Source organism: Anolis carolinensis, chromosome 5, assembly GCF_035594765.1.
Source record: "Anolis carolinensis isolate JA03-04 chromosome 5, rAnoCar3.1.pri, whole genome shotgun sequence".
Lineage (NCBI taxonomy): Eukaryota > Metazoa > Chordata > Lepidosauria > Squamata > Dactyloidae > Anolis > Anolis carolinensis.
This window is the reverse complement of record NC_085845.1, coordinates 185497881-185524236: the sequence shown is the minus strand read 5'-3', so window position 1 is coordinate 185524236 and position 26356 is coordinate 185497881. Positions and strand designations below refer to the sequence as shown.

The following is a 26356-nucleotide window of genomic DNA, read 5'->3' as shown; positions in this document are numbered from 1 at the left end:
GTATACCCCCAAGGTCACCACCCATGCTGTCTATCCCAAAAATCCAAGAGTTAGAAATGTCATTTTTGGATTTGCCAGAATTCTATTGAGAGACAGCTAGATGGAGTTTTGATCCAAAAAAATAACTTGTCCCAGCTCAACACAAATCTTGTTCTCGCAAATGCATTCTTTGCTCTGACCTGCCATGGTTGTCCACCAGGCACAGATATTTGCCCTCCAATAATTCTTGAAAAACTCCCAGGGTGCCAATTATCCTCCTGGCCCACGAGATCTAGAGAACGGACTCCACATTTCAATTCTATAAGAAACAGAACAGATACCAAATTAAGGTTTCAAGACACCAGTGCTGTCTCATTTAAATTAGAGGGCCTTGCTTCTAGCTAAACTTCTTTAGAACCGACTATATCAGACTAAATGTGATGGATTTCACCTACTTTAGAAGATCTTAGATGAGACAATGGTAAAGAAAATGGGCACGTCTTCTGTCTATTAGCCAAAGGATATACAATGGGAACATGAAAGTATAACTCAAACACAGTTGTGAAAAATTCATAATTATAGGAACCACATACAAAGGCAGAAATCTTTTTTTTTTTTGCCCAAGAGCCAATTTTAGTTCCACAGAGTTTTTAGGGGGCACATTCTAATAGTAGGCAGTGCAGAAGGTTAAAAGGTTGGACTAAAGAGTTCAAGCACATTTTAGCTTAAACCTCTTATTATCAGTAGCTCAGGCTGAAGAGAGGCCAAGTAGGGGAGGACATATAGGACTGAAATCCCTCTCAATGTATTTTAGGAAAGTTTCTGTGTCCATCTGAAGAACATCAGAGGACCATACTTGGCCCCATTGCTTAAGGTTCCCTATCTTTGTCTACCATGGCTCAGATGTGGAGTGCATACATACCCTTTGTACACACCTCAACACTCAGAGTCTTTAGTTAAAAAGTCAAAGTGAAAGTCAACCGGCACCACAAAACCATTGCCAGGGTTCCTCTGGGCTGCCCAATAATTCCAGTAAATGTCAAGGCATTGTGTTTCAAGACTTCATCAGTTGTAACAATCATGCCCCAAATATGTTGGCCCTTTTAAGATGCTATATGAAAGCGTGCAAGCACTACACTAAGGACTTCCATTTTGTCCAGACTATCAGGGTATGGAACAAAAACACATTTCTTTCAACAAAGCTGGATCCTTAATTCACCACCATGGCCTTCTCATTTTCCCTGGGTTTAATTCTTCACTCTCCACTCATACAATCCCCTCCATGAATTTACTGAATGCCAGTTTTTGGGGGAAAGCATGAGAGAGGAGACCTTGAGTTAGTCTATCAGTCAATCACAAATCAAGGTCTCCTCTCCCATGCTCTTTCTTCAGAATCCACATTCTGTATATTGTATATTTCATTCTTAAAAACATTATTGTTGGAAATAGCAACCATCTTCAAGCCTCCACAAGTAATTTGTTTTGTATACGATTCTGTTTGCTTACTGTATTGTATATGTATGTTTTGGTATGCAGCTTTCCCTTTACTCTATGTTTCTTGAGGTTGTGGGAGGGGCTGCAGACCACATGATCAGACTGGGACTACTCTGAGCTCAGACTCCATTTTAGACTTCAGACTCCAGTAGAGCACAAACTTCATGAGATGCTTTAGACTTTGGACTGTTAACAGCAAACTCATGTTGCTGTTTATTACAAGAAAGATACCCCGTGTTATCTGCACAGAGAAACTACATCAAACTTATCTGTAACTGGATTTACAAGTTATGTACCTGTATGCTGAATACATGAAGGTTGTGAGTAAACCAGATAAGTAAAATAAAGTTTATTTTATTTTTGTTTCTTGAGAGCATGATATAGAAGCAAGATATTTTATGAGAGAGTAGATATTTTTGAGCACTGAAAAGAACACTTATGAAGAACTGCTATATTTTGTGCATTGACACAATCTCTGTTTCTAACAAATCAGAGATAACTAGGTTATCAGTCTAACAACTAAAAATCCAAATTGCCTTGCATAAGTACATGCTAATATATATCACTGAAGATAAGATTTTACTCAAATGAGTTTTTTGGCTCTTCTCTGGAAGATCATACTTTTACAAAGGTTATGATTTTCAAATGGTTGTGAATGCCATTTTTTTCTAAAAGGTTATGAGATTCTGGTTTTCCAAAAGGTTATGATCTCGAAAAGGTCATGCCTTTCCAAAATTTATAGTGTTAATGCCATACCTCTTTAGCACTATAACTGAACAAAAGTGTGTTGGGCTGGAGAGAAAAACATCAGTATGATATAACTCATAATGTAATAAAGGAAGGCAAGTCAGTGGAAAACCTCCCTATCAAAAGTCATGCCCCCCTTGCAAATATTCATTTGGGTATGACCTCTTTCCTAAAACATCATTGGAAGGGGTACAGCTCTTGTACAGACTTTCCTGATCTAAATACATCCATTCCAAATATGACATTGGCCCCCGCCCTGTCTCCGAAACTCCTTGGACCTCTTTAAAAAACATCCTGCAGCAGTTTAAGTATCTGATAATCCTGGAAGTTCCCAGAAAAACAGATAAAAAGAACATCATATGGATATCACCCTCCGTGTCAAATCTTAGAAATTATAGCTATGATTCCTACCAAATTCAGTGACCTTTGGTCGGAAGTCTTGAGTAGACAGTATATCAAAAAGGAGAAAAATCCTGACTATGAAGAAGCTATTAACCACTTGCCTAACCTTTTTACTTATTCAAGGCACAACACTATGGAGACAGCTCTGCCTTCTTCAGAGATCTAGTGGCCAATGTAATTCAGTTCTAGCTTATGACATCTGCTGGCAATGCAGCAGTTTCTTTCAAAGTTGGTTTCTACAACTGAATAGATTTTCAGCAGGCGGATATGCCTTGAGAATGCACAATGAATCTATAGGACATTGAAGAATAAATACTCCTAAAGGTCAAGAAACACTAATTGAGATATTTCCCAATCTGTCTGCTGTTGAATACGGAAAATATCGTATTGATAAATAAGGCACTGGTCTCCAACTAGTGGATCAGGAGTAGGGCATGGAAAACTTATTTTTCAGACCATAGTCATTGGCCATGCTGGTTGAAGAATGCCAAGAATTATAGCTCAAAATATAATTTTTTTCATGCTGTGAAGACTCCTAAAATGGTCATGCCACTGCCACTGCCACCAACACCATTCTTTTATTGAAGATATTTTTCTTTAAGAATGGAACACATATATTAAAGGAGGACTGCTAGATGTTGGAAGTTAGTTACATTTATGAACTACTCCTCCAGTGAGCTCATGCTAGAATACAAATGATGCACATCCCTTTTTCCTCCCTGTTTTATTGTCATGACAAACCTGTGAGGTAAGTCTGGCCAGAATCATGGGAGCATCTGCACTACACAATCATAGGAGTTCGATACTGCTTTCGTTGCCATAATCCCATCCCTTGCAATCTAGTGATTGGATGCTTGATAATATGATTCAGATTCTCTGCTAGAGAGCTGCCATGCAGAAGAATGGATGAGAGCTCTCCAACATTACCTGAGTTCACCTTCTGCAAGTCCAATGGTTTAGAAGCAGCAAGGGTTGCAAGCATCTGGCTCTTCTGTTGAGATGACAGGAGCAAATCTCTACTCTTCAATCTGTCTGCTCCTAAACTCCAGGTGGCTGCAAAATATAGCATTTCTAATGGTAACAACCGGGTTTTTAAAAACCAGTATATTTGCCTTATATTCTCCAACCTTTTAAGTACTCAAGTGATAAGATCGCAATAAATACATTGTAGTTGCTACTTACCATGACTCAAAGGAGGCCCTGATCCTTCCTTGGGAACGCTTCAGCTATTTGTACAGCTGCCTTTGCTTTAGCACAGTGGTTCACAACCTGTGGTGTTTTGGCCTACAACTCCCAGAAATCCCAGCCAGTTTATCAGCTGTTAGGATTTCTGGGAGTTGAAGGCCAAAACATCTGAGAACCAATGCTGGAGCAGGTGTGTCAGTTTGCATGCTATGAGTGCATCTCCCCTGTAGAATTAATGCAGTTTGATGTCGTTTTATCTGCCCCTGTTCAATATTTTCGAATTCTAGGAATTGTAGTTTTCTGAAGTATTTAGCCTTCTCTGCCAAAGAATCGTGGTGCCCCATCAAACGACAACTCCCAAGATTCAATGGCATTGAGCAATCACAGCTAAAGTGCTATCAAACTGCATTTATTCTACTGTGGAGATGAATCGTAAGAGTCTAAGAATCCAAATTCACACTAATCCATAGAAGGCAACTGGGTGACCCTTGGTAAGTATAATCTCTCAGTTTTAGGGAAGATAATAGCAACCCTCCCTGGATATGTTCTGCCAAGACTTGCAGGCAGACAATAGCTAGCTCCCACTAAATACATACATACCTTGTTGTTTATTCATTCAGTCGCTTCTGACTCTTCGTGACCTCATGGACCAGCCCATGCCAGAGCTCTCTGTTGGCCGTCGCCACCCGCAGCTCCTTTAAGGTCAACCCATACATGCAAATTTGCCATCATGCAATAAAGCCTTTGAACCAGGGTCCCAAAGCATGACAGGACTACACTTCCAATCATCTCTCATCACTGACTATGCCAACTAATGCTGGTGGAAACTGAAATGAACCCATTCTCTCCTTTCGTTTAACTTGTTAACTAGACTCTGAGATCAAAGTCTAGTTCAGTGGTTCTCAACCTGTGAGTCCTAGATGTTCTGACATTCAACTCTCAGAAATCCTAACAGCTGGTAAAATGGCTGGGATTTCTGGGAGTTGTAGGCCAAAACACCTGGGGACCCACAGGTAGTGAGCCACTTGATAAATTACATTTTGAGATGAACCTTTCCCAAGGTTGTGAAGGAAAGGCAAAAAAGATGTGCTTTTCCACTCAATGTTGGCTCCCTTGCCTTTTTCCTTCTTTTGCTGCTTCATGTTTACTCAGAAGTAAACCCCTCTGTATTTTGTAGGAGCTATTCTCATGTGTAAGCATTAACAAAATTGTAGGCTTAGTGAACATATGCCTACTGTTCCATTATCTGGGTGGACTCCAAAAGGGAGAAGGATATTCCATTTTATGGGGGGGATAGTTGAAGGAAGAAAATCATTCTCCCCATTTTTGCTGGTTATTCCCCTCCACCCCCATTCCCATTTCATAAATGAGGGTTGTTTCCACAAGGCCTCCGCCAGGATAATGGGACAGAACCAAAATGAGGAATAGAATTACTCTGGTTTGCTATCACTTTATCTGCTGTAGCTTCATGCCATGGAATCCTGGGAGCTTGATGAGGCACCAGCCTTCATTGACAGAGAAAGTTAAATATGGAAAGCTATAATTCCCAGGATCTTATGGCATGGAGCAATTGTAGTTAAAGAGAAGTCAAACTGCATTAATTCTACAATATAGATGCCCCCTTAAGCTGAAGAAGTCTGCTTTTTCTTGAGAAAGAAAAGTCCACCCCTTCTTGCCCCATATTAATGGAGTATAAGCGACTTGAACATTTTTGAAGCTAGTTTGCACCAGAAGAAACAAGTTGAAGAGAAAGGGGGAGAGTGGGAGGCACCACAAGAAATTGGGATGTTTTAAAAAATACAATGGTAGAAGATTAAATAGATCAGCTGGAGGATATGAAATATACTTACCATGTTGGCCAATGAAACACACGAAGTAGGAGATCCATGGCAGTATCCTCATGGCTCCTATCAACACAAAGCTTTAATGCCAAACTACCTTCTCATATAGCACTAGATGACAAGCATAGACCCAAATGTAGAGTTTGGTAGAGTTGGCTTTATCCCAATACAATTGAACTGAAAATGACACCACACGGTTATTGATGAACTCAAGGTAGAGTTCTGCCATGCCATTCTGATTTAAATAGCTTCATCCATTTTTCTGGGAAAATGGGAAGGGGTGGGCTGAGAAGGGGGAGGCTCTATGGAGAAAGGCATTGGTCAGGTTTAGTTAGTCAGCCAATCACAGCTCAGAAAGCAGCTCTGTCCTTTGGTTCTATTGGCTGGGACTAATGGAAATGCAGTCCCTAATGTCTGAACTGAAGTTGAGGAAGTTATTTTAATTAGGGCATTGTTTCATTTCCTTTGAACTGGACTAGTTGTGGGTTTTCTGATCCATTCTGTAAAATGGAACCCAAGTCTTATGCCCTGACTCCAGTTAGTGGCAGCACTGATTATAATAATAATAAAACTTTATTTATACCCCGCCACCATCTCCCCAACGGGGACTCGGGGCGGCTGATTACTGATGTTGGAGAGAGAAGAAAGATTTGGAGTAAGACATGTGTTCCTGGGTAGAAGAAGGGAGATGCAAGGGATGGCAAGACCAGAGCATCCCCTCTATTCCAGTCTCCCTCCTCTGTCAAATGTAACAGTGACTCTATGACAGTGGTTCTCAACCTGGGGTCCCCAGATGTTTTTGGCCTACAACTCCCAGAGATCCCAGCCAGTTTACCAACATCTGGGGACACCAGGTTGCGAACCACTGCTCTATGAGCTTATTCATTATTTTCAGTCAGCCCTGCAAACAGATTCTAGGCCATAGTCCCCAAAGTATGTATAGTATTTCTAGGTGACTGTCTCCTCCTACAACAGCAAACAGAAGCAGAAGAGAATCTTCTTTTGATCACTACATGGTCTACGTTTCCACATGCTTAATGACATCACAAGGGTTCGCTTTCTGACATCACTATTGTCCAGCTCCTGTGACATCAACACAAACCATCCCTAGCTCTCTTCTTTGAACCTTGAAATCTGACCCAGGGATGCTCTTATTATGACAACTCTACTCGGAGCAGAAGGCCAAGCTAGGGCTGCATTAGACATGCTGAGTAACCGTACACCATGTCAAGGCTCTTTCTCCCAGCAGAGATCTTTTTTCCATCAGTTCTTTCCAGACGTTGGAAAACCCAGTTTCAAACAAGAGAATTATTTTGGCATTTTTAATGGCATGCCCCAAGAAGCAATTGTGTTTGGTGCTTAATATATTATGTTCAGTGATATTGGCTAAGATCTGCCTTTCTGACATCATCAGAAGGCTATTCTTATTTCTCAAGCTTTGGCCTTGAAATCTCAGAGCACGGGATACTTCTGACCGGGCAACCCTGGCAACGCACACCCCAGCAAATGTATGAAATGCTGATGTGGACTGCAGGTGGGGCTCTCTTTTTGCTGTAAGCAGTAACGTTGTAGTGGGTCTAACAAGTAATTCCTCTAGGCCAGGCATGGGCAAACTTGGGCCCTCCAAGTGTTTTGGACTTTAACTCCCAAAATTCCTACCGGCTGCTAGGAATTGAGAGTTGAAGCCTAAAACACCCATGCCTCCTCTAGGCCAATGTTTCTTAAGCTCTTATCCCCCAGATGTTTTGGACTTCAGCTTTCACAATTCCTAACAGCTGGTAAGCTGGCTGGGATTTCTGGGAGCTGAAGTTCAAAACACCTGGAGGAGCAATTTAAGAAAAAGTCTAGTACATCCATATCAAGTCAGGGGATGCTGTGGTTTTTAACTGAATTTTTAAAATACTGTTTATATTTAATTCTGTTTTAATGTTTGCATATTAGTATATTTTAAATTGAATGCTAATACTTTATGTTAAGCTGCTTTGGGTATCCTTTGGGAGAGATAAAGCGGGATATAAATAAATATAATAATAATAATAATATAATATAATTTTGCTAAGGATTTGAGAGATAGGATTAGCAGTTAAAACTAGAGATGGCTTCTATACCTTTAATGGTTTTTGTAGAAGAGGGACTTTCAGCAGGTGTTCCTCATCATGCAACTATCTACTGAAATGCTTGCTTTTTGCAGTTGTTACTAAACCTAACACCTATCTCCAATTTTCACTCTAGCAACTGCAAGTGGGAGGAAATAGGTAATGTTGATGGTAAGAATATGAAATCATTGCTTGCTTGTGCAAATCATTCTGTAGGAAATAATTTCATTTCCTGCCTAATGGGACTTAAAATTCATGGCAAAGTGGCAAGGGTTATCTGGTCTCTTGATCACTCACAAAAACTCCCCACCCCAGTTGTTTATTTTTATACAAGGCCACCTGCTTTTCATAATAATAAAATTCCAGATACTCCCTGTACAATTTCCTTTAAATAAGGAACTCTATATAGTGAATGGCTACATTTAAAGGGATATCTTCTCTCACATGAACCCATTTCAATGAGTTATCTTGATGAGGTCTGCATTTCAAAACCAAAGTGGCTCCTTCATTTTGAAATGCTACATTAATCCATTAATTATCCCTTTTAGGATGCTCATGAAAACAAGATTTCTGAGGTGCAAAGTCAAAAGGTGGTAGCAATGTGCCATTACCTGATATTACAGAGTTATGTTTGCATCATGTGAATTCCCCTTGCCTTTTTTCCTCCTGAAGCTCAGTCCTCTCTGGAGGGTTCCCCGCCATCCGAAGCAAATTTGATGGTTTGCATGGAGGGGAAATCTATTCCACTGGTGGTATATATTTTGATGGCAGGTGGATACCATTGGAAATAATCCAGTGTTTTCAAATATCTTACTTGGATGCCGATGTTTGCATGTGATTCATGTGATTGTTGGACTTGCAACTTTTGGCAATCCAAACACTGTCAGTGTAGACTAAGGCTTATGGGAGTATCAGTCCAATAATGTTGGAGTTTACACACAGCGTGTTGCACCTAATTTTGTTTCTCTCATGAACAGATGCAAACACATTTGTGCTACAGTGAAATATTCAACCATACCACTCTTCATACTCATGCAAAAGCAAATAGACAAAAGAAAAACACAACACATTTTTCATTTTTATATAAAATAGACATTTATATACATCTGCTTTGTTGAAAGTCATCTTTGATCATAACTTTTGTAAGTAAATTTTATTCATAAGTTGACAAAGAAAATAAAGGACTCTCCAAATCCTGTTATCACGGATATACATCCCACTGCTAAATTGTGCATTTATTAAACAAAAATAAGCAATCCTTTAAATTAAGGGGGAAAGAGATGCAAAGACAGAAACACTACAACTACTATGCAATGAATGCCTGTTTGGTGAAATTGAGTTATGGCAGTTTGTTTCAGCAGTTATTTCTAACATGTTTTGAGAAGCAAGAGCTCATGATCCAGAGATAGTTCTCAAAAAGGAATTTCTGACAAATCCGATATGGACACCACAAGAAAGCTCAGCACATATTTGCAGAGATTATACCATCAAAAACACTGATACTTGTCAAAAACCATTAATAAGCCAAAGCAAGTGATCTTGATGCTGCTTGTTGCTAGGTTCACAGGAAAGCAGATGGTTGACTATTGCACTTCCCCCAAGCCAAAAATACGCATCCCCCAAGGATCAGTTTTCACAGATAAAAAGCAAATGAGCAATAAGTCAAATACACAGTGCAAGGCAAACAAGTGTCAAAGCATGCAAGGACTTTGGTGAATTCTGAGCAAAGCTTGGAAAAGTTTCTTTCTGAAGAGCAAGAGAATTATTTTGTCCCCATGGCTGTTAGAGAAATTCTGGGAGCTGTAGCCCAAAACAAAAACAAGGAACTTCACTAAGTCTTGGCTTTTCAAAGGATTTGAATTACAGACTGTGTACAGATTCAAGCTTTTCAGACCTGATATTGGAAACAACATCACACAATATTTTCATGGTATCATGGTCATGGAGCACATTGGTTTTCTAAGTTTCATATCCCCATATGCTATACCATTGCCATAACTTGCTGCTAGAAAAAGAGCCACAGTGGCCATCATAGGCCTTCTATTTCTTATGATAGCCAGTTTGCATCTGCTGCATTGGGACAGAACATACTTTGTATGCAGAAGACCACAAACTCAATTCCTGATGCTTCTAATTTTTAAAGGTCCTGTAACAACCCTAAATACCCTAATGGCATCAAATCCCATTGATCTGGGAAGCGAAGCAGGGTGAGCTTTGGGTGGTACTTGGATGAAAGATTGTTAATGAATGCAAAGCAATGTAGGCTATAGTTCAGAGAAAGGAACTGGCAAAAGCTGCTCTAAGGATTCCTTGCATGAGAACACCCTATGAAATTCATGGGATCATCATAAACTGACAAGGGATTTGAAGGCACGCATAAAAAATAAGTGATGGGAAAACTACTGCATGAGATGCTAGAGAGCAACTGCCAATTAAAATAGACTATATATACTATATAGAGCAAAGTGTAGAAAACATTTAATGACCAGTTCAAGCCTTCCTGTGTCTAAACAGTAGTGACATTTGAAGCAGTTCCAGTGTCAAAATAAGACCAATTTTCTAGATGCCAAATAAGATGTAGATTATGTTTTGGAATTAAAAATGAACGAAGTATAGGAGAAAACATTTACCATATGCAGTTGAAAGCCACACCCACAATACCACTTCTTAACACAGTCGCCATTCAAATCTAGGCACTTATCATAGTGATGAATGAGCTTGGCAACTCCTTCCCCACAAAACTCTGCCGCTTGCGTCCTCAACCAGCCGGTCACCCCTTCTCACAGCTGCGCATCGTTGCCAAAACACTGCGTTGAGGACGCAAGTGGCAGAGTTTTGTGGGAAAGGAGTTGCCAAGCTCATTCATCGCTATGATAAGTGCTTAGATTTGAATGGCGACTATGTTGAGAAGTGGTATTTGGGTGTGGCTTTCAACTGCATATGGTAAATGTTTTCTCCTATACTTTGTTCATTTTTAATTCCAAAATGTAATCTACTTTCTGGCTAACCCTCGTATAACTTCAAAGTAAATGAATAAGAAGATTAGAATTTGGATGGGCAACTGTGAAGGAAATAGACAAGATCCTGATGCATATTTTATCATCTATACATTATGTTCTGCTTTAAAAATTACCTCAGCCTGCCAAGCTTGTTCAGCACAAGGCTTTCCCCATCTATTCCCCTATATAGTGGTTCTCAACCTAAGGGTCCCCAGATGTTTTGGCCTTCAGCTCCTAAAAATCCTAACAGCTGGTATACTGGCTGGGATTTCTGGGAGTTGTAGGCCAAAACACCTGAGGGGACCTACAGATTGAGAACCACTACCCCATACAATGATGCAATTCCACATCTATTCTCCAGGAGCTTTCAGCCTCTGGCTCTCCATATATTTTGTGCTTCAACTCCTAGTCTTCCTGAATTCCAAAATATCTGACCAAACATTGAAGACCATCATCTTTGTTCTTCACAATACTTCCTTCAAACTTTTATCTTCTACTCTAATGAAACGGCCAAATCAATTAATCTGTCTGCTTGTTGATTCTTCTCCCTGCTGGCTTTTTCATTATTGTATATCTCAGTTCTGTTCTACCTCAATGCTCTTCAGAGTAACATAGCATAATATAGAAAGGAAAGAAGTGGACAAGTGAAATTTGCCTAGTATTGGTGTCACTGAAAGGAATTTTCCCAAAACCATGTCAGTTACACTACAAATAAAAGAAGGAGGGCATTGAAAGAAATCTGTTAGGCAAGCAATTGACAATGTTTATCTGTACCAGTGGCATGAGTAGAAAATGGAGATGGTTGAAGAAGAAGTCCTTAAGGTGAAGGCATGGAAAACCCTTTGGGTACTTCTTTGCAAATGAGAGGTTTTAAAAATAAGTTACAACTTTGTGCAATTCAATAGGGGGAAGGCAATAAGTGGACTGAGAATGGGTTTTCAGCTGGACTCTATCTGTTCACTAATATGTAAAGGAAAAAAAACTAGGAAGATTGAAACATATATAGTTGTAAATCCACACTCTTACACCCAACATTCCTGCATTGTTTTAATTGATTTAAAATAATGACAAATGCAAACACCTTTTAAAACTACATTTCTACCTTTCATGCATGCATATCCACAACATGAGAAAGGCACACAAGTGCTTTTGGTAAACCCATATAAAATCTGTGTTAATGTCTATTGGATATCAGCTTATTTGCACAAACTACCAGGAAGTACTTCCTATGTTCAGTAGAACCTCCTAGGCAACTATGCTGCGTTTGCCACAATAATTTTACTTGGAATATTCATACTCAACTGTACTTTAAAAGAAAATAAACCTCACTATTTGACATGCTCAACAAATGTGGATGGTATAGTAGGTCTGATTCATGGACTAGATCACTCTAACATGCAAAGACTTCCTGCTGATTTCTATACCACCTATTTCAAAAGTTCAGAATGATATGAAAAAATAAAATAAAATGTACTCCCCTTCTTGTAGTATCAAAACCTTTATCTGTATACACCATCATTCCTGATTTACATAGCTGTTGTAATATGTTGTGTGGCTTACCTTTTTCTTGTATTCCATCACAATGTTCCTATGAAATACTATATACTCTGCTATATCTATCTTGCAGATGAGTAACTGAGGCTAACACACATGTGCTGGCACAGTAAACACAGAGCTTGACAACCACCACCACCACCCACCCCCCACCCCCACCCCGATCTCCCAGCTCTTATTTCACCAGATAATACTACTTAACAATTAAGGACCTTCAAAGTAAACTTATTTTCATCAATAAAGATTGCTTGCAGAAGGCTTCCTAATGGTACCAATCAAAAAGCATTATAACGCTATTCTTAACAAGTTTTCTGTAGTAAGACACCCTTCCTTTAAAAAGTTTGGAAAACATGAAGCATTACAAATGAAAAATTTCACTGTCAGAACCAAAAATATTGGAAAAAAATCATATTTTTTCATATTGATAGAATGAAAAAAAAACAAGGCAGTCATAAGACCTTTCACCCTTGCATAACAGTAAGAGACCAGTAGCTTTTGGTTATTGTTTTTATAGGATTTTGTGCAAAATCATTATTTCATGGAAAGAAATGTGCAAAAACGTTGGAGGGTTGTTTTACCAAATGAAACCCTTTAGAAAATGCACAAGACTCTTGTAATCTCAATCGGCAGCCATTTTTAACATTGTTCTTGCATGCTGAAACAAAAGTAAAGATTTACACCCTATTCTGGATTCCTGGGAAATTCAATTAATCAGGCAGAGTGACTGCACAACAAAATCTTTCACCAGAAACATCCAAAAATCTTGAGAGCCGTGCCTTTGCTATTCTAGAATGGCCTCAGGCATTTGAAATTTGATTCAAGTTTCTACAGCAATTATGAGTATGTGCAGACTTATAGTTACCAAATGGGCTAGTTACCAAATGATATGTTATCAGATTGTAAATGGTCTTCCATATTCGCTCATTGACAGAAATTCCACAACAGCCTTCTCCAATCTGTTGCCTTCCACATTATTTAGCTCAGGCATAGGTAAACTTTGGCCCTCCAGGTGTTTTGGACTTCAACTCCCACAATTCCTAACAGCAGGTTGTTAGGAATTGTGGGAGTTGATGTCCAAAACACCTGGCGAGCCAAAGTTTGCCCATGCCTGATCTAGACTATAGTTCCCATTCTCCCCACCCAACATGGCTGATGGTCAGCTCTTAGATAGAGCAGCAGTCAGATTACCCATTGACACAACCCAACATGCAAGAGCTATGTTGATGGAGGATCATAATCCAAGTCAATGAACATGACAGCTGAGCTCTTGAATGAATCCTTATTTGAGTAGGCTGCCACTTTGTTTATCTCAACCCACAGAAAATGGTTAAGAGTAGAAGTATGCATCAAACACTGGAGGCGTTTGAATGCTCTAGGAATATCAACAGAGTAATTTTACATACATTCCCCTGTCACCTCGTGGTTGCTACCTTCTCCAACTTCATAAAAATAAAGAGCAACAGCCACGTGTTCAGCTACTTTTCCAGTTATGAAATGAACCACCTATTTTTTCCTCACAGAGAAAAGTGAAATATATGACATTTTATTATGTTCAATAAATAACACTCAAATATGAAATATTCAAACTCCATAATACGAATTCTCTTCTCTCTCATATATTTGTTTTGTGGAGAAAAGAGGAGATAACATTTCTAAATGTCAAAAAGAAAAGATGTCTCAAAAATCCCTTTCCTCACTTGTTCCAAGTCTCATAAACAAATCAAGTGACCTTGGAAAAAATTATTTCCACACTAGATCTCCCAGAAACTCCCAATTGATGCCAGAGTACAAAGGCCACTAAGGAAGGTTCAATGTGCTCAGGGGCTTTCTAAGGCCTTCTTCTCACAGAAGCCTTTGTGCCATCCCTCAAATGCTCCTCTCCCAACACAGGGATCTGTCTCTAAGGTAGCACAAGGTCTGTGGGTGAGCAAGGGAAATCCCATGTGCATGGTTCCTATGTTTTGAGTAACATAATAATTTTTAAAAGAGCAACTACAATCCCCTAACATTAATGAAATGATCTGAAGTGCTTGAGCAATTTGTAGAGATGTTCTTTTCCATCCAATGAATCTGTTTTCAGCAAAGCAAGCTTGCTACTTTGAGAAAAGAATAACCCCTAAACTCCAACTACTGGTGTGATATCTTGTATATACTAAACACCACAAAACAATGTTTTGAATGCAGGGCTTCTTTTTCTGGAATCACTCTCATGATCAAAATACTTAGCAGAAAATTAAGGTGTATGAATTTCCATCTTGGACGATGGACTATTATTTCCCAGGTCTTACAAGAATAATCACTGAGAAAGCTTAAGATGGCTGATGTTTTCCTCAGCTATGGCTACTGCAGCCTCTTCCAATGGTTTCTTATTGATTGCTGCAACAATATTCTTGGCTATCCAGACACTTAGTCCTGATGCCCATTCTGGTAACGTATTCCTATAGCAAGACTGAGCCAAGAGGACCATCCCATTGAGCCCTCAGTGCATCACACCATTTGTTCACTTCCAACCATCATTCCAGTGCCCATTTTTAAGAGTCAGAGATATAGAAGAATTCTCTCTATAAATGTTGAAGAAAGTAGTATGAGGCAAATCCACCTAAGCAGCAACTTGGATTATGATCAGGTCTTCACCCATGTGACAGCATATCCAAAGACCAACAGCAGGAGGATGCCATTAGCTTTGGCAGCTTAGGTGCCATTCCCATATACATCCCTCTTATTTTAGTTCTCCACTGCACCTATAGCTTCTTTCAGTTGCCTGCTGTCTTGAAGGAAAACTGTGGTTTTTACAGCACTTGCTCATCACTGGGAGGCATACATTTATTGGGATAGCCCTGTTATGTTCTCTCTTGGACATTCTGTAGCCGTTTCTCCAAGCGATCCAGTTTAGCCAAATTCTCTTTCAGCAACTTGCTGTTTGGAACGAGCTGTAAAGCTTTCTCATAATAGTTCCTTGCAGTGATGTAGTTACCCTGCAAAAAAGAAGGCCAGGGAGAGGAGAGAAGGAAAGGAACCAAAGCATTAGTGGCATCCTCTATTTTGTTGAAATTCTGTCAGTTAAATGTGCTATTATTATCTCAACCTCTCTTCCATATGGTTGTCCCAAAAGCCCAGAATGTCTGCTTATTAATGTCATCTATCTTTATCTTTGTCAGTTATTCATTTGTTATATTTGTAACCTACACTTCCTCCAAGAAACTGAAATCCCATTTTACCCTCATAATAACCATAGAATCACAGAATCATAGAATAGTAGAGTTGGAAGAGACCTCATGGGCCATCCAGTCCAACCCCCTGCCAAGAAACAGGAAACCGCATTCAAAGCACCCTCTGTGAGGCTAGGTTATGAGAGCATGTATGGCTCAAAATCACAGTCCAACAGCCCCAATTCAACAGGCTAACTTTCTCCTTTCACTGTGATTCTTGTCCCAAAAAAAAGCGAAGGTTGTTCATAAAATTAAACGGAAACCATGCTTTGTGGAGATGTTTTTATTGCTTTGGGATCTTCCAGTTGTTTCCAGCTTACAGTGACCCTAAAGCAAACCTAGCTCAAGGTTTGCTTTTTTCCTTTCTCTAAGACTGAGAATGTGTGATTTGTCCAAGGTTTCCAATGAGTTTCCATGTTTGAGTGGAAATTTGAACCCTGGTCTCCAGAGTTGTAGTTCAACCACAGCACACTGGTTCTCTGAAATCTTGATTATCTCTGAGATCTTCATTATCAAAAGAGGTAATACGTATCATGTTGGCTTTCAAAGCTCAAAGTCTTCTTCATCAGACAAAGATTGTACAATGTTTTGAGAGGTAAGAAAGTGTTGGTGTTAGAATCACAAGTCTGTATCTTTCTAAAGGTATTAATATGATATGGCCTTGAGGATGGGTCTATGCCAGTGGTTCCCAACCTGTGGTCCGTGGACCACCAGTGGTCTGCAAAAACTAAAATATGGTCCGTGGTCTCCCCATTACTACACCATTGAAACAAGAGCGACTGGTCTTGTGAAACCCTTTTAATAGTGCTAAGGCAACGAGGATGTTGGGAGGGGAGAGGCTGACTACCCACGAAAGGTGCAACAAACAAGCTTCCTGACAGCTGCTTCTCCTCCTCCTCCCTCCCCTTGAGTGGAACCGTTCCATGTGGCGCCTGGAAGCAGGGCGGCTTGATGTCTTCATTTTCAGACTTGTTCTTAGGATTATTTGGAGTGCTGATTCAGAAAATTGCATTGGATAGACCACATCAGCTCTAGATAATTAAATATGGCTTTCTGTGGGCAAACATATGTAGACTACTGGATGGCATATGTTCTGTATCAGAAACTAGAGCTGATGGGGTCTATCCAATGCAATTTACTGAATCAGCACCCCAAATATCCAAACCAATCTAAAGTTGACCAAAAACTGATTTGTAACCCTTTTGGTATTAATGTTGGAGAGTGATCCCTGGTCAATGTGGTCCCTGGTCAAAAAACGGTTGGGAAACACTGGTCTATGCAGCACAAATGGACATGAGGGAACTGAGAATGAAAGCAGTAAGAAAAAAACAATAACATTTACCCCAACACATTATATAAAGAGCTTCATAAAGAAATGCAAATCAAGTGCATTTTCTGACCTTGATATGTTCAATGCCTCCCATATTCATCCAGGCTTGTGCTTGCTCTGGGTTGAAGTCTACAGCCACTTTATAGCTCTAAATTAATAAGAATGTAAAAGTTAAAAGTTAAAACATTGTGTGCACAATACAGAAATCTTAACTGGACTATATAGCAGACTTTCTTAGCTTTGATCTTTGGAAATTATTGAACCGCTAGCCCCATAATTCCTTATCACTAGCCATGTCAACTGCAGGTGACAAAAGTTGCTGTACCACAAGATAGGGTCCCCAGGGTTGAAAATGTCCTTAACACTATAAATATTTACATGCAGAGCTTTGTGCATGTATAGAACAGCACATTATGTTTAACTAAAGAAGTTGTCAATGTATTAAAAGATAATCCCATGATTTTAACACTGTGTTTGTATTTTTACCTCAAAAGCTTTGTCCAAGTGGTTTTGCTCTCTTAGTTGATTTCCTTTAGTGAAAAAGAGCTCTGATATGACTTTAGGGTCCTTTGGTTTCAGCTGTAGAGCTTTGTCTATGGCTTCAAGTGCCTGCACACATAGAAAGAGACAAAGATAAACATGACTTGTTTGAATTCAAATAACATATTGACAGTTACTTCATGCATACATTTTTTTATCTTAATTGTATCCCACAATACTTTACGGTACTGGGAATATATTCTAGTGATGGGCAAGCTCAAAGGCCAAGAGGAAGGGCCAAAATGCCATCATATTGTAGTCTATATACTATCAGCGAGAAAGCCTTAGGAAAGGCATTTTAACTTTTTAGAATGAGGAAAACACCAAAAGTTGGGAAACCTTAAAATAGTGGTGTCTTCTAGTAGCAGTCATGGTTGTCTGGGGAGCTCCAGAAAGCTTGACTTAGCATCAGAGGTGAGATTCTGCACCACTGCTTTGATGCTTTGCCAGACATCTGGAGCATGGTGGTCCCATGGATGGAAGGAAAGGGCAGGCCACTGATGGAAGGATAAAGGAGAAGCATACACGTGACAGGGCTCTGTTTTCTGTCACATCGATAAGACAAAAAATAGGCTCTGTTCTTGGTGCTATGATGTAAGAGGGATATAGACAAGTAGTAGGTGTCTATAGGGGCAACTAAGATCGAAAAGGGTCCACAAACTGGCTTTTATGAGAAATGTTTAAAAGTCATCTTCCAATATCTCAAGGCAGTCACATGGAAGAAACAATAACAGCAACAACTCATTCTCTACAATTCAAATCGCATGGAGAAAAAGCCACCTAAAAACTAGTAAGAGATATTTGACAGTGGAATGAACCGCTTCTCACTTTTATTACTTAGAGCCTTTTAAAAAAAAGATCAGATGGCCATCTGCCAGGTAACTTTGGCACTCTTGAAATTTACAATTCTGTGGTTTTATGAAACATCCCTCGATGACAGTAGAGTATCGTACATGCACAGGGAACATGAAACAAGTGGCTAACCTTAAGTCTATCCTTGCATTTAAGACTCTCAAGCTGATAGTCAAACAAAGGTATGCTTAACTAGATAGCTTTCTCATCAGAATGGCACATGTACCTTGTTGTAATTCTCTTGTTTGCTGTAAATAGCTGACAAAAGGCGGTAACACTCCAGGCACTCTGCCTCTTCAGTCACAATATGGCTGGTCATTTGTTCAGCTTCCTTGGTTTGCCCCATCATTGCCAAAACCTGAGCCTACGCAAAGTAAGGACAAACAATAGGTAAACTCTTGAAAAGTGCATTTCAACGCTCTGAATTATGCCCAGGAATAAACTGATAGTAGTGAAACTCTTCAAGAACCCCAAAGAAATGTTACTTTCTATATATATTGGTTAACAAACTCATGGGGCTATTATAGATTGCATAATCTTTTTGTAATATTCTTCAGAGGCACTCCTACAAAAATGCATTACAGCTTATTACCTGGGATGTTGACAGACCACAGATTACTGTAATAATAATAATAATAATAATAATAATAATAATAATAATAATAATAATAATAATAATAACAACTTTATTTTTATATCCCGCCCCATCTCCCCAGAGGGACTCGGAGCTGCTTACATGGGGCCATGCCCGACAACAATACAATAACAGCAATAAAACAATAAAACAAAGATTGACAATAAAACAATGTCGCATCAATAAAAACATAACATCAGTAAACAGTTATAAAAGTCAGCACACAGCATAAAAAGGTTAAAAACAGGAGGCTAAAAACACGGAACTGGGCCAAGGGCAAAAAACTTCAATATGGTAGAGGTAGTTTCACAGTTTAAAAATCAATAAAGTGCGAAATAATCGTGGCCAGGCAACCTATTATTAGATGGGCAGGTAAATCGACCCTATAATAATTAACCCTCGGCATACTACTACTCAACATTTTCTTTAAAAGTACTCCTTTTAAAATTAAAGCTGTTTCAGCACCCTCTGAGCTCTCCATGTAATTCAAGACTGGGCAAGCTACAAGTGTGAGGTGTTTACTATACTTTATTACAACCTTGAGATCCACAAAACAAGTTTAATGCAGTTTTTGAACTCAGGAACTTGTTTCCAGTAATTGAACTGAATGGAGCTCACAGCTCCTTAAATTCTATTCCTGGTATCTCTAAACTTTCTGACTACAAATGTTTAATTTAAGGCAGGCAGGGAGTCATTTTCTTGTTGCTATTGTTAGACACAGGATACTAAATATCCTAAAGGCACCAGATCTTGGACGCTAAGGAGCTCAATTTTGGTTAGTGCTTGGCTGGGGAGACTGCCAACAAATACCAGGTGCTATGGGCTGTATTTCAGAGAAAGGAATTGGCAAAGCAACCTCTGAGTATTTCTTGCTGAAGAAAACCCAATGAAATTTATGGGGCCCATCATAAGCCAAAAAGCAACTTGAAAGTGTGCATACACACACATGGTTAAACATCTTGAACTCAGAAAACTTTGTTCCATTCAGATATTTTCAAGTAGATCCAGATCTACCTTCTGCTCACCTCTTGCAGTTAATTGCATTTTCTTCTCTGCTCTGCAACCTCTCCCAAGCCTGAGCAAAGCTGGTATGTACAAAACTAAAAACCCTCAACTACTGTTCATGGAAATAGGCAAAAAGAAAAGGTCTATTCACTCACTCACCAGGGCCAGCCGCGTCTCTTTGTTGGATGGCTGAAGCACTGCTGCTTCCCTGTACACCTTTAATGCATCTTCATACCTCCCTGTGTTGTAATACAGTGCTCCAAGGGGGGTCAGAATCTCAGGCTTTCGTGTCACTTTCAATGCCCTGCAGGATTTTCAACCAAAAGGCAGAACATGGAGGGAGATAAGGGAGCAAAGAGCATGAAATGAAAATGTGTCTTCTGAAGGTTATAAAACAGAGGCGGGAATCATGCAGTCATCCAGATGTTGGATTGCAAGCACAGAAAATGATGCCATAGGAGGTGCAAGCCAACAACATCTGTTGCACTGGGGGACCTAGAAAGTTCCTTGCAAGGGCATCTAGGATTTCCTAGGACCTCCAATGTATCTTTATGGTAACTTACAGCAGAATCATATGATAGAACTGCCTGGAGCCCCTAGAAAATTCTGAGAGTGACAAATTTTGTCAGATGTGGATAGATGAAACTACACATACCATTCCCATACTGCATTCTATATTTCAACACATACTGTCATTGTAAGGTAAAGATAAAGGTTTTCTCCTGACTCTGGGGGTGGTGCTCACCTCTATTTCTAAGCTTAAAGTCATGTGGCCAGCATGACTGCATGGTGTGCCATAACTTTCCCGCCGAAGCGGTACCTATTGATCTACTCACATTTGCATGCTTTCGAGCTGCTAGTGGCAGAAGCTGGAGCAAACAGCGGGAGCTCACCCCACTCCCTGGATTCGAACCTCAGACCATTTGGTTAGCAAGTTCAGAAGCTCAGCGGTTTAACCCGCTGCGCCACCGGGGACACAAAATAATGGTTTACATAGTACATTCAGAGAATCAGCATTTGCTCCTGATATAAATATGAGGCTCTTTGTGACCAAGTATTATGGAATTGAAAATTAAAAGGAGGCACCCCATACTTTGCTTTTTCTTACCTTTTGTACCACGTTTCAGCCTCTTTGTTCTGCCCCAAGGAGCGGTACAACCTCCCCAGGTTCACCATGGCCACATGATGATTTGGGCTCAGCTGGATGGCTTTCTGGTAGTGGGAAACTGCAGTCTCTGGAGATCCTAGAAAATAAGGTTCAGTTATGATTATATATCCTGAAAGCATATGTTTTATTCCCACAGGGAGAGAATTAGGGATGCATTTACAAACAAGAAAAAGGCACCTTCAAGGGGAGCCAAAATGTCAAGTGAAGGATTTTTTTGGTAAGCTATTATGATTGAAGTACAGAGAAATTCAGCATCCAACTGAATGATGTCTAGTACACCAGACTACCCCATTCATCAGTATGAGACCACTTTTTCAACCTAATAGAATACTTCTGTCCAAGGCATGTTGTGGAGTTGTCAAATATACATCACTGCCAGGCTATGCAAGTAAGGTAAGGCATTTTCAGCATGATGTGCAATGGGAGTTTGAAACTAAGTAAAAACTCTTTCTCACTCCATGGTTCCACTGGGTGACCTTAGTTGGCTATTATGTCTCAACCTCACAAGAAACCACACACTAACTTTGGAGCTCCATAGGAGAAAGGTAACATTGAAGCTCTATAGGAAAGTAAATATAAATGCAAACATTCCAGAACTTTCCACTGGAACTAACACTTTTTTGTTCCTCAAGCCCCAATGCAAAGAAGGAACAGGTCTTTGTACAAGTAAAGCGGACTGTACTACTTACTGACATTTCTATTGAATTAAATGGGATGGTTTACTGTTGTTCATTATGCTTAACCGTCAAGGTGATTGTATATTATTCAGATTCTATGTGGTTATTTCCCTGTCTGCATACAAATGTTTCAAACAAACCAAAAAAGGACTTTTCATGAATATTTTCACAACAGATCCACTAGTTTGTCTATGGCAGGATATAAACCAATGTGATTCCTACCAATCCTCTTCTCTCTCCACTGTCTGTTTTCTAGCAGTTGCAATGTGCCTAAGTTTATCTTCATAGGAACATGATGACTATGGGGCAAACCTGGTGTCAAGTTGACTTTGACTTATGGTGACCTTACAAAAGACAGACCTCCAACCACCTTGTCATCAACAGCTCTATTCATGTCTTGTAAACTCAGGACTATGACTTGACTGAATTTATCCACTTATTTTCTTACTGCTTTCTGTCTTATCCAGCATTATTGTCTTTTCTAATGAGTCATGTCTTATCACAATATAACCAAAGTATAACAGTTTCTGCTTAGTCACCTTAGCTTCTAACGGAAGTTCAGGCCTGATTTTTTTAGTACTAATTTATTTGTCTTTTTAGCAGGTCATGATGTCTGCAGAGGTCTTCTCCTGCACAATTTTTTCAAATAAGTTGATTCTCTTCCTATCAGCTTTCTCCAGTTTTCAAAAGCATAGAAAATCAGAAATAAAATGGCATGGATAATCCTGACTTTGGTATTTAATACATGCCTAGTTCTTTCATGGCTGCCCTTACAAATCCTCATCTTCTTCTAATTTCCTAACTGCAATCTCCATTCTGATTAATGACTGACTCAAGGTATGGAAATCTTTACTTTAATGTCTACATCTTACTTGACTTTAAAGTAGACAGTAAAGACACTAAAATGGTTAAAGATTTCTGTGGTCATTATTTCATCTCTGGTCATAATTTCTGTTTTCTTAATGGTCAACTGTAAGCCTATCTTTGTACTTTCTTCCTTTACAGAATTGTAGTAATGGCAAAATAAGATATAAACCCACACGTTCCGCCCTAGCTCTCATCCAGTGTTAAGCAATAGGAATGATTTGCCCAAAGGACAGTGACAAACATACTATTTATTATTTAATAGCCTCTCTGAAGGTATTCAAAATAGCTTACAAGAAAAGCACTGGAGGATGTGAATAAATATTAAATGGGGGGGGGGGGGGAATCAACCATGTTAAAACAACACAAACTCGCCCCAAAATAGGATAGTCACTTTCCAATGAAAAGCAAGAACACAGATTAGATTAATCTATATTGTCTGGGGAGCGGAATGAGCGCCCGCTGTTAGCTCCAGCTTCTGCCAACCTAGCAGTTCAATAACATGCAAATGTGAGTAGATCAATAGGTACCGCTCCAGCAGGAAGGTAATGGCGCTCCATGCAGTCATGCCGGCCACATGACCTTGGAGGTGTCTACAGACAACGCTGGCTCTTCAGCTTAGAAATTGAGATGAGCACCAACCCCCAGAGTCGGAAACGAATGACTTAATGTCAGGGGAAACTTTTACCTTTTTATATTGTCCTGCACAGTGAAATTTGAAATATTTACCACATCCCCACAGGGTGGAGCTACACTACCATACTTTGCCTGGAGAAGATGTGACAGAGAAATCCATTATAAAAGGAAGGGAATGCAACCTGTGTGTAAACTGATTAAGCAGAATCATTCATCAGTGTCTTGTGTGTTGTTGTTGTTTTTTTTTGAAAAAAACCAAAACTGCTGATGTTAATTTCATCCTAGAGAAAAGTGACAGATTGCTAACCTTGGGAAGCAAACAGCTATTTAAGATAAATTTTGTACATGAATCCACTGCCTGTCATACGGAAACATCTCCCACAGCAGTATGCATACATAATCTGCATGTGATATTCAAATAAACACGTCAAGGTTAAAAATAACTAAAGTTTAAGGTTTGTAAAGACATGGCGAGAATGTGTTAAGATTCACTTTATTTGAAACTTTCAATTATGGCTGCAATTTCCATTGGGAAACATATGTCTGGCATGCAGATATGTCTCCATAGCTGTATCAATTGGTGTTAGCCCCCCGGCCCCTTTATGCAGCCTTCTGAATAATATGGCCATTTCTTTGTGGGTGGACAATGGTGAGATCGGAGGTGATGCATCCAGCTATTTTCTTGTAGTTAAGTGCCTAACAGACAACTGCAGGAACCTCCAAGGGTCCTGAAAAAATCCCTGCAGATAATGTCCTTGCAGCATGTACAGCAATGGGGAATATCTATATATGTCTCATCTGATCTCCCCGCTCCCCAATGAAATGGCCATGTTGTGCAGGAAACTGCATTGCTTAAAAGATGGGTTTGGGAAGAGGATTTATCTTGGGAATTCTGACCTCCACAAAGACCAAAAGCGTGGTTTATGACAATACTGTAGGATGTATGCTATTGCAACTAACTAACACGATGCCAAAAACCACCTTCAAGGCCAAAATATATTAACACAAAGTAAGGTGAGAGACTCAAGACCCATGAGTTAATATTTTATTTCCAGTAATCTCAAGCTAGACTTCAATACTGCACTTAACTGGGGTTGTTCTTGTCTGAAAGTTGCAACTAAAGAATTATTGAGTATCTGCAAACCTCAGGGTTACCTTGACTCTGGCAATGCATCCTTCTTGTGTATGCATGATGAAGCTTTGTCCAGGAATATTTGAACTAGTATTGGAAAGATAGGATCAAAAGGACCCATATTGTGCTGAACATGATATCAAAGTAAGAGGATTCACATCTTGAAATGACTCGCCACAGAGATAAAAGAATATGGAGATGGATTGCAAGATCAATCAAGAGTGCTCTTTGCTTGTCCCATCTATATACCATAACCATGTAATGGGAGAATACACAGAAGAGTTACTCAGTATCAATACATCATTTTAGGGAAGGGAGCCCAGCCAAACCTACTTATCATCTGGAAGCATGATAAAAAAGTCCCTGTTTTGGCTCAAGTTAAAAAAAAACTAGTGTTTAGATTTAATCATCAATCTCTAGTGGTTTGGTAGAAATTTTTATTTGGACATAAAAGGCAACTTCAGAGTCAAATTTCTGTTGCTTGGTTTCAAATTTTTGTGGTTCTCTCAGGGTTTACAGGAATGAGGGAAGGAAGCAATCCAAATAAATCAAAATCAATTCTGCCTTGGGAGACACTGCAATAAATGTCCTACCCAACTTACCAGGCAGTGATGTTGTGGCATAAACACACAAGGTTGGGGTGTGTTTTTAAACAGAGGCTGGGTGCCGATCTGTCGGGAATGGATGGCAAGGGATTGGTGGCCCTTGCCATCTCTGCCAACCTTATGATTCCATAAGAGGCAATGAAGCCTCTGAATATCAGTTGCCAGGGAACAAAAGTGCAAGAGGGCTGTTTGCTTTATAACCAGTTCATGTTTCCTTCCAGCGGCATCTGATTACTGACTGTGGGGAACATGGCGAGATAGACCTTTGGTCTAACCTCACAACAGGCATGGGACTTAATGGAATACAGAAGGGAAGGTCCCTGCAAACTGAGGGACGAGCTTGAAATCAAGAAAAGGACAATCCAGGAAGGAAAACAAAGTGGAGATTGTTTTCAAAAGGAAAAAAAAACTATATTTCAGTCACACACATTTAAGTCTTCATTACTGAAGAGCATGGGAACCAGAGGGCTTTGCCGGAAGTATTATTAAATATCGCATTTCACAGCCTTAGCTCAGCCTCTTGTCTTAGAGGTTCTGGAAAAGTCAGGGTTGATTGCAACAGGTCTCCTGGTCATCTCTGCTGGCAGGAAGGCCCAGCTGGTGGGAGAAAGATTTGTCACATTCCCCAGCATTTTAATTGCTGTGCTTCTCACATGCGCTGTCAAAAATGTCTTTGGGGAGCCCGGGTGGAAGGAGATAAATGACAGTATGAGGGCAAAACTGAGTGAGAGACATATTGCTCAAATCATCCCCATGCTTCTTATATCCGTTCCTTTAGAGTCAAAACTAATAATCTCACGGCATGAGCAGAAGAGTAACAACAATCTTTATCACCTACACAGTTTTCTTCTTATTGCTGAGCTGTGCTTTCAACAGTGCCATTCAGAAGGATACATTTAATGTTTTAAAATATACAATAAACCCAGGATCTCTGGAGAAAAAAACATGCTTGTACACAAAAGGAAAGCTGCTTGCCCTCTTGAACCACAGAGAAAGAGAAAGTAAGGGTGACCTTTTGGATGCTGTGAAACTACACTTTGCATCAGCTCCTGCTCGGTTGGTGGATGATGGGAGATGCAACACAGCAACACTACAACAGCTGGAAGGCCACAGTTCCTCAACTGGACCATGCAACATCTGGAAGACCACCATGCGAATATAGTTCTAGCATGATGTAATATAGGCAGTCCCCAAGATATGACCAGGATAGGTTCTGTAGTTTTATTCTTAAGTTGAATTTGCATGTAAGTCGGAACAAATACATATACACACATACAAACTTTGGATAGCCTAGGGAAGGGTTAAGATCCCTTAGGCATTTATTTTGCTGTCTGTGCTCCTGTTCAAAAGTATGCAATAGGTCTCATTTTAGAAAGTAAACAGAATGTAGAATGCCCAGAATGTAGA

General features: G+C 39.7%; 2 protein-coding genes across 3 annotated transcripts in view; both read right to left on the bottom strand.

Annotated features, from left to right (window-relative positions):
- The window catches only part of ovch1 (ovochymase 1), a 37447-nt gene extending 31313 nt beyond the window's left edge, over positions 1-6134 (bottom strand). The window contains exons 1-3 of one of the 2 annotated variants that reach the window (XM_008110422.3): positions 5658-6132; positions 3550-3675; positions 180-298 (exon numbers count right to left, since the gene is read on the bottom strand). In XM_008110422.3, coding sequence (XP_008108629.2) covers positions 180-298; positions 3550-3675; positions 5658-5709 — 297 coding nt within the window. In that variant the 5' untranslated portion in view covers positions 5710-6132. Of the gene's footprint in view, positions 1-179; positions 299-3549; positions 3676-5657 lie in introns of both variants that reach the window. The other variant, XM_062981126.1, reaches the window with a different exon arrangement.
- Positions 6135-8809: 2675 nt separating this feature from the next.
- Positions 8810-26356, bottom strand: part of tmtc1 (transmembrane O-mannosyltransferase targeting cadherins 1) — a 203935-nt gene continuing 186388 nt past the window's right edge. The window contains exons 15-20 of the mRNA XM_003220824.4: positions 20976-21111; positions 20027-20171; positions 18455-18592; positions 17323-17445; positions 16907-16984; positions 8810-15272 (exon numbers count right to left, since the gene is read on the bottom strand). Coding sequence (XP_003220872.3) covers positions 15138-15272; positions 16907-16984; positions 17323-17445; positions 18455-18592; positions 20027-20171; positions 20976-21111 — 755 coding nt within the window. The 3' untranslated portion in view covers positions 8810-15137. The remainder of the gene's footprint in view (positions 15273-16906; positions 16985-17322; positions 17446-18454; positions 18593-20026; positions 20172-20975; positions 21112-26356) is intronic.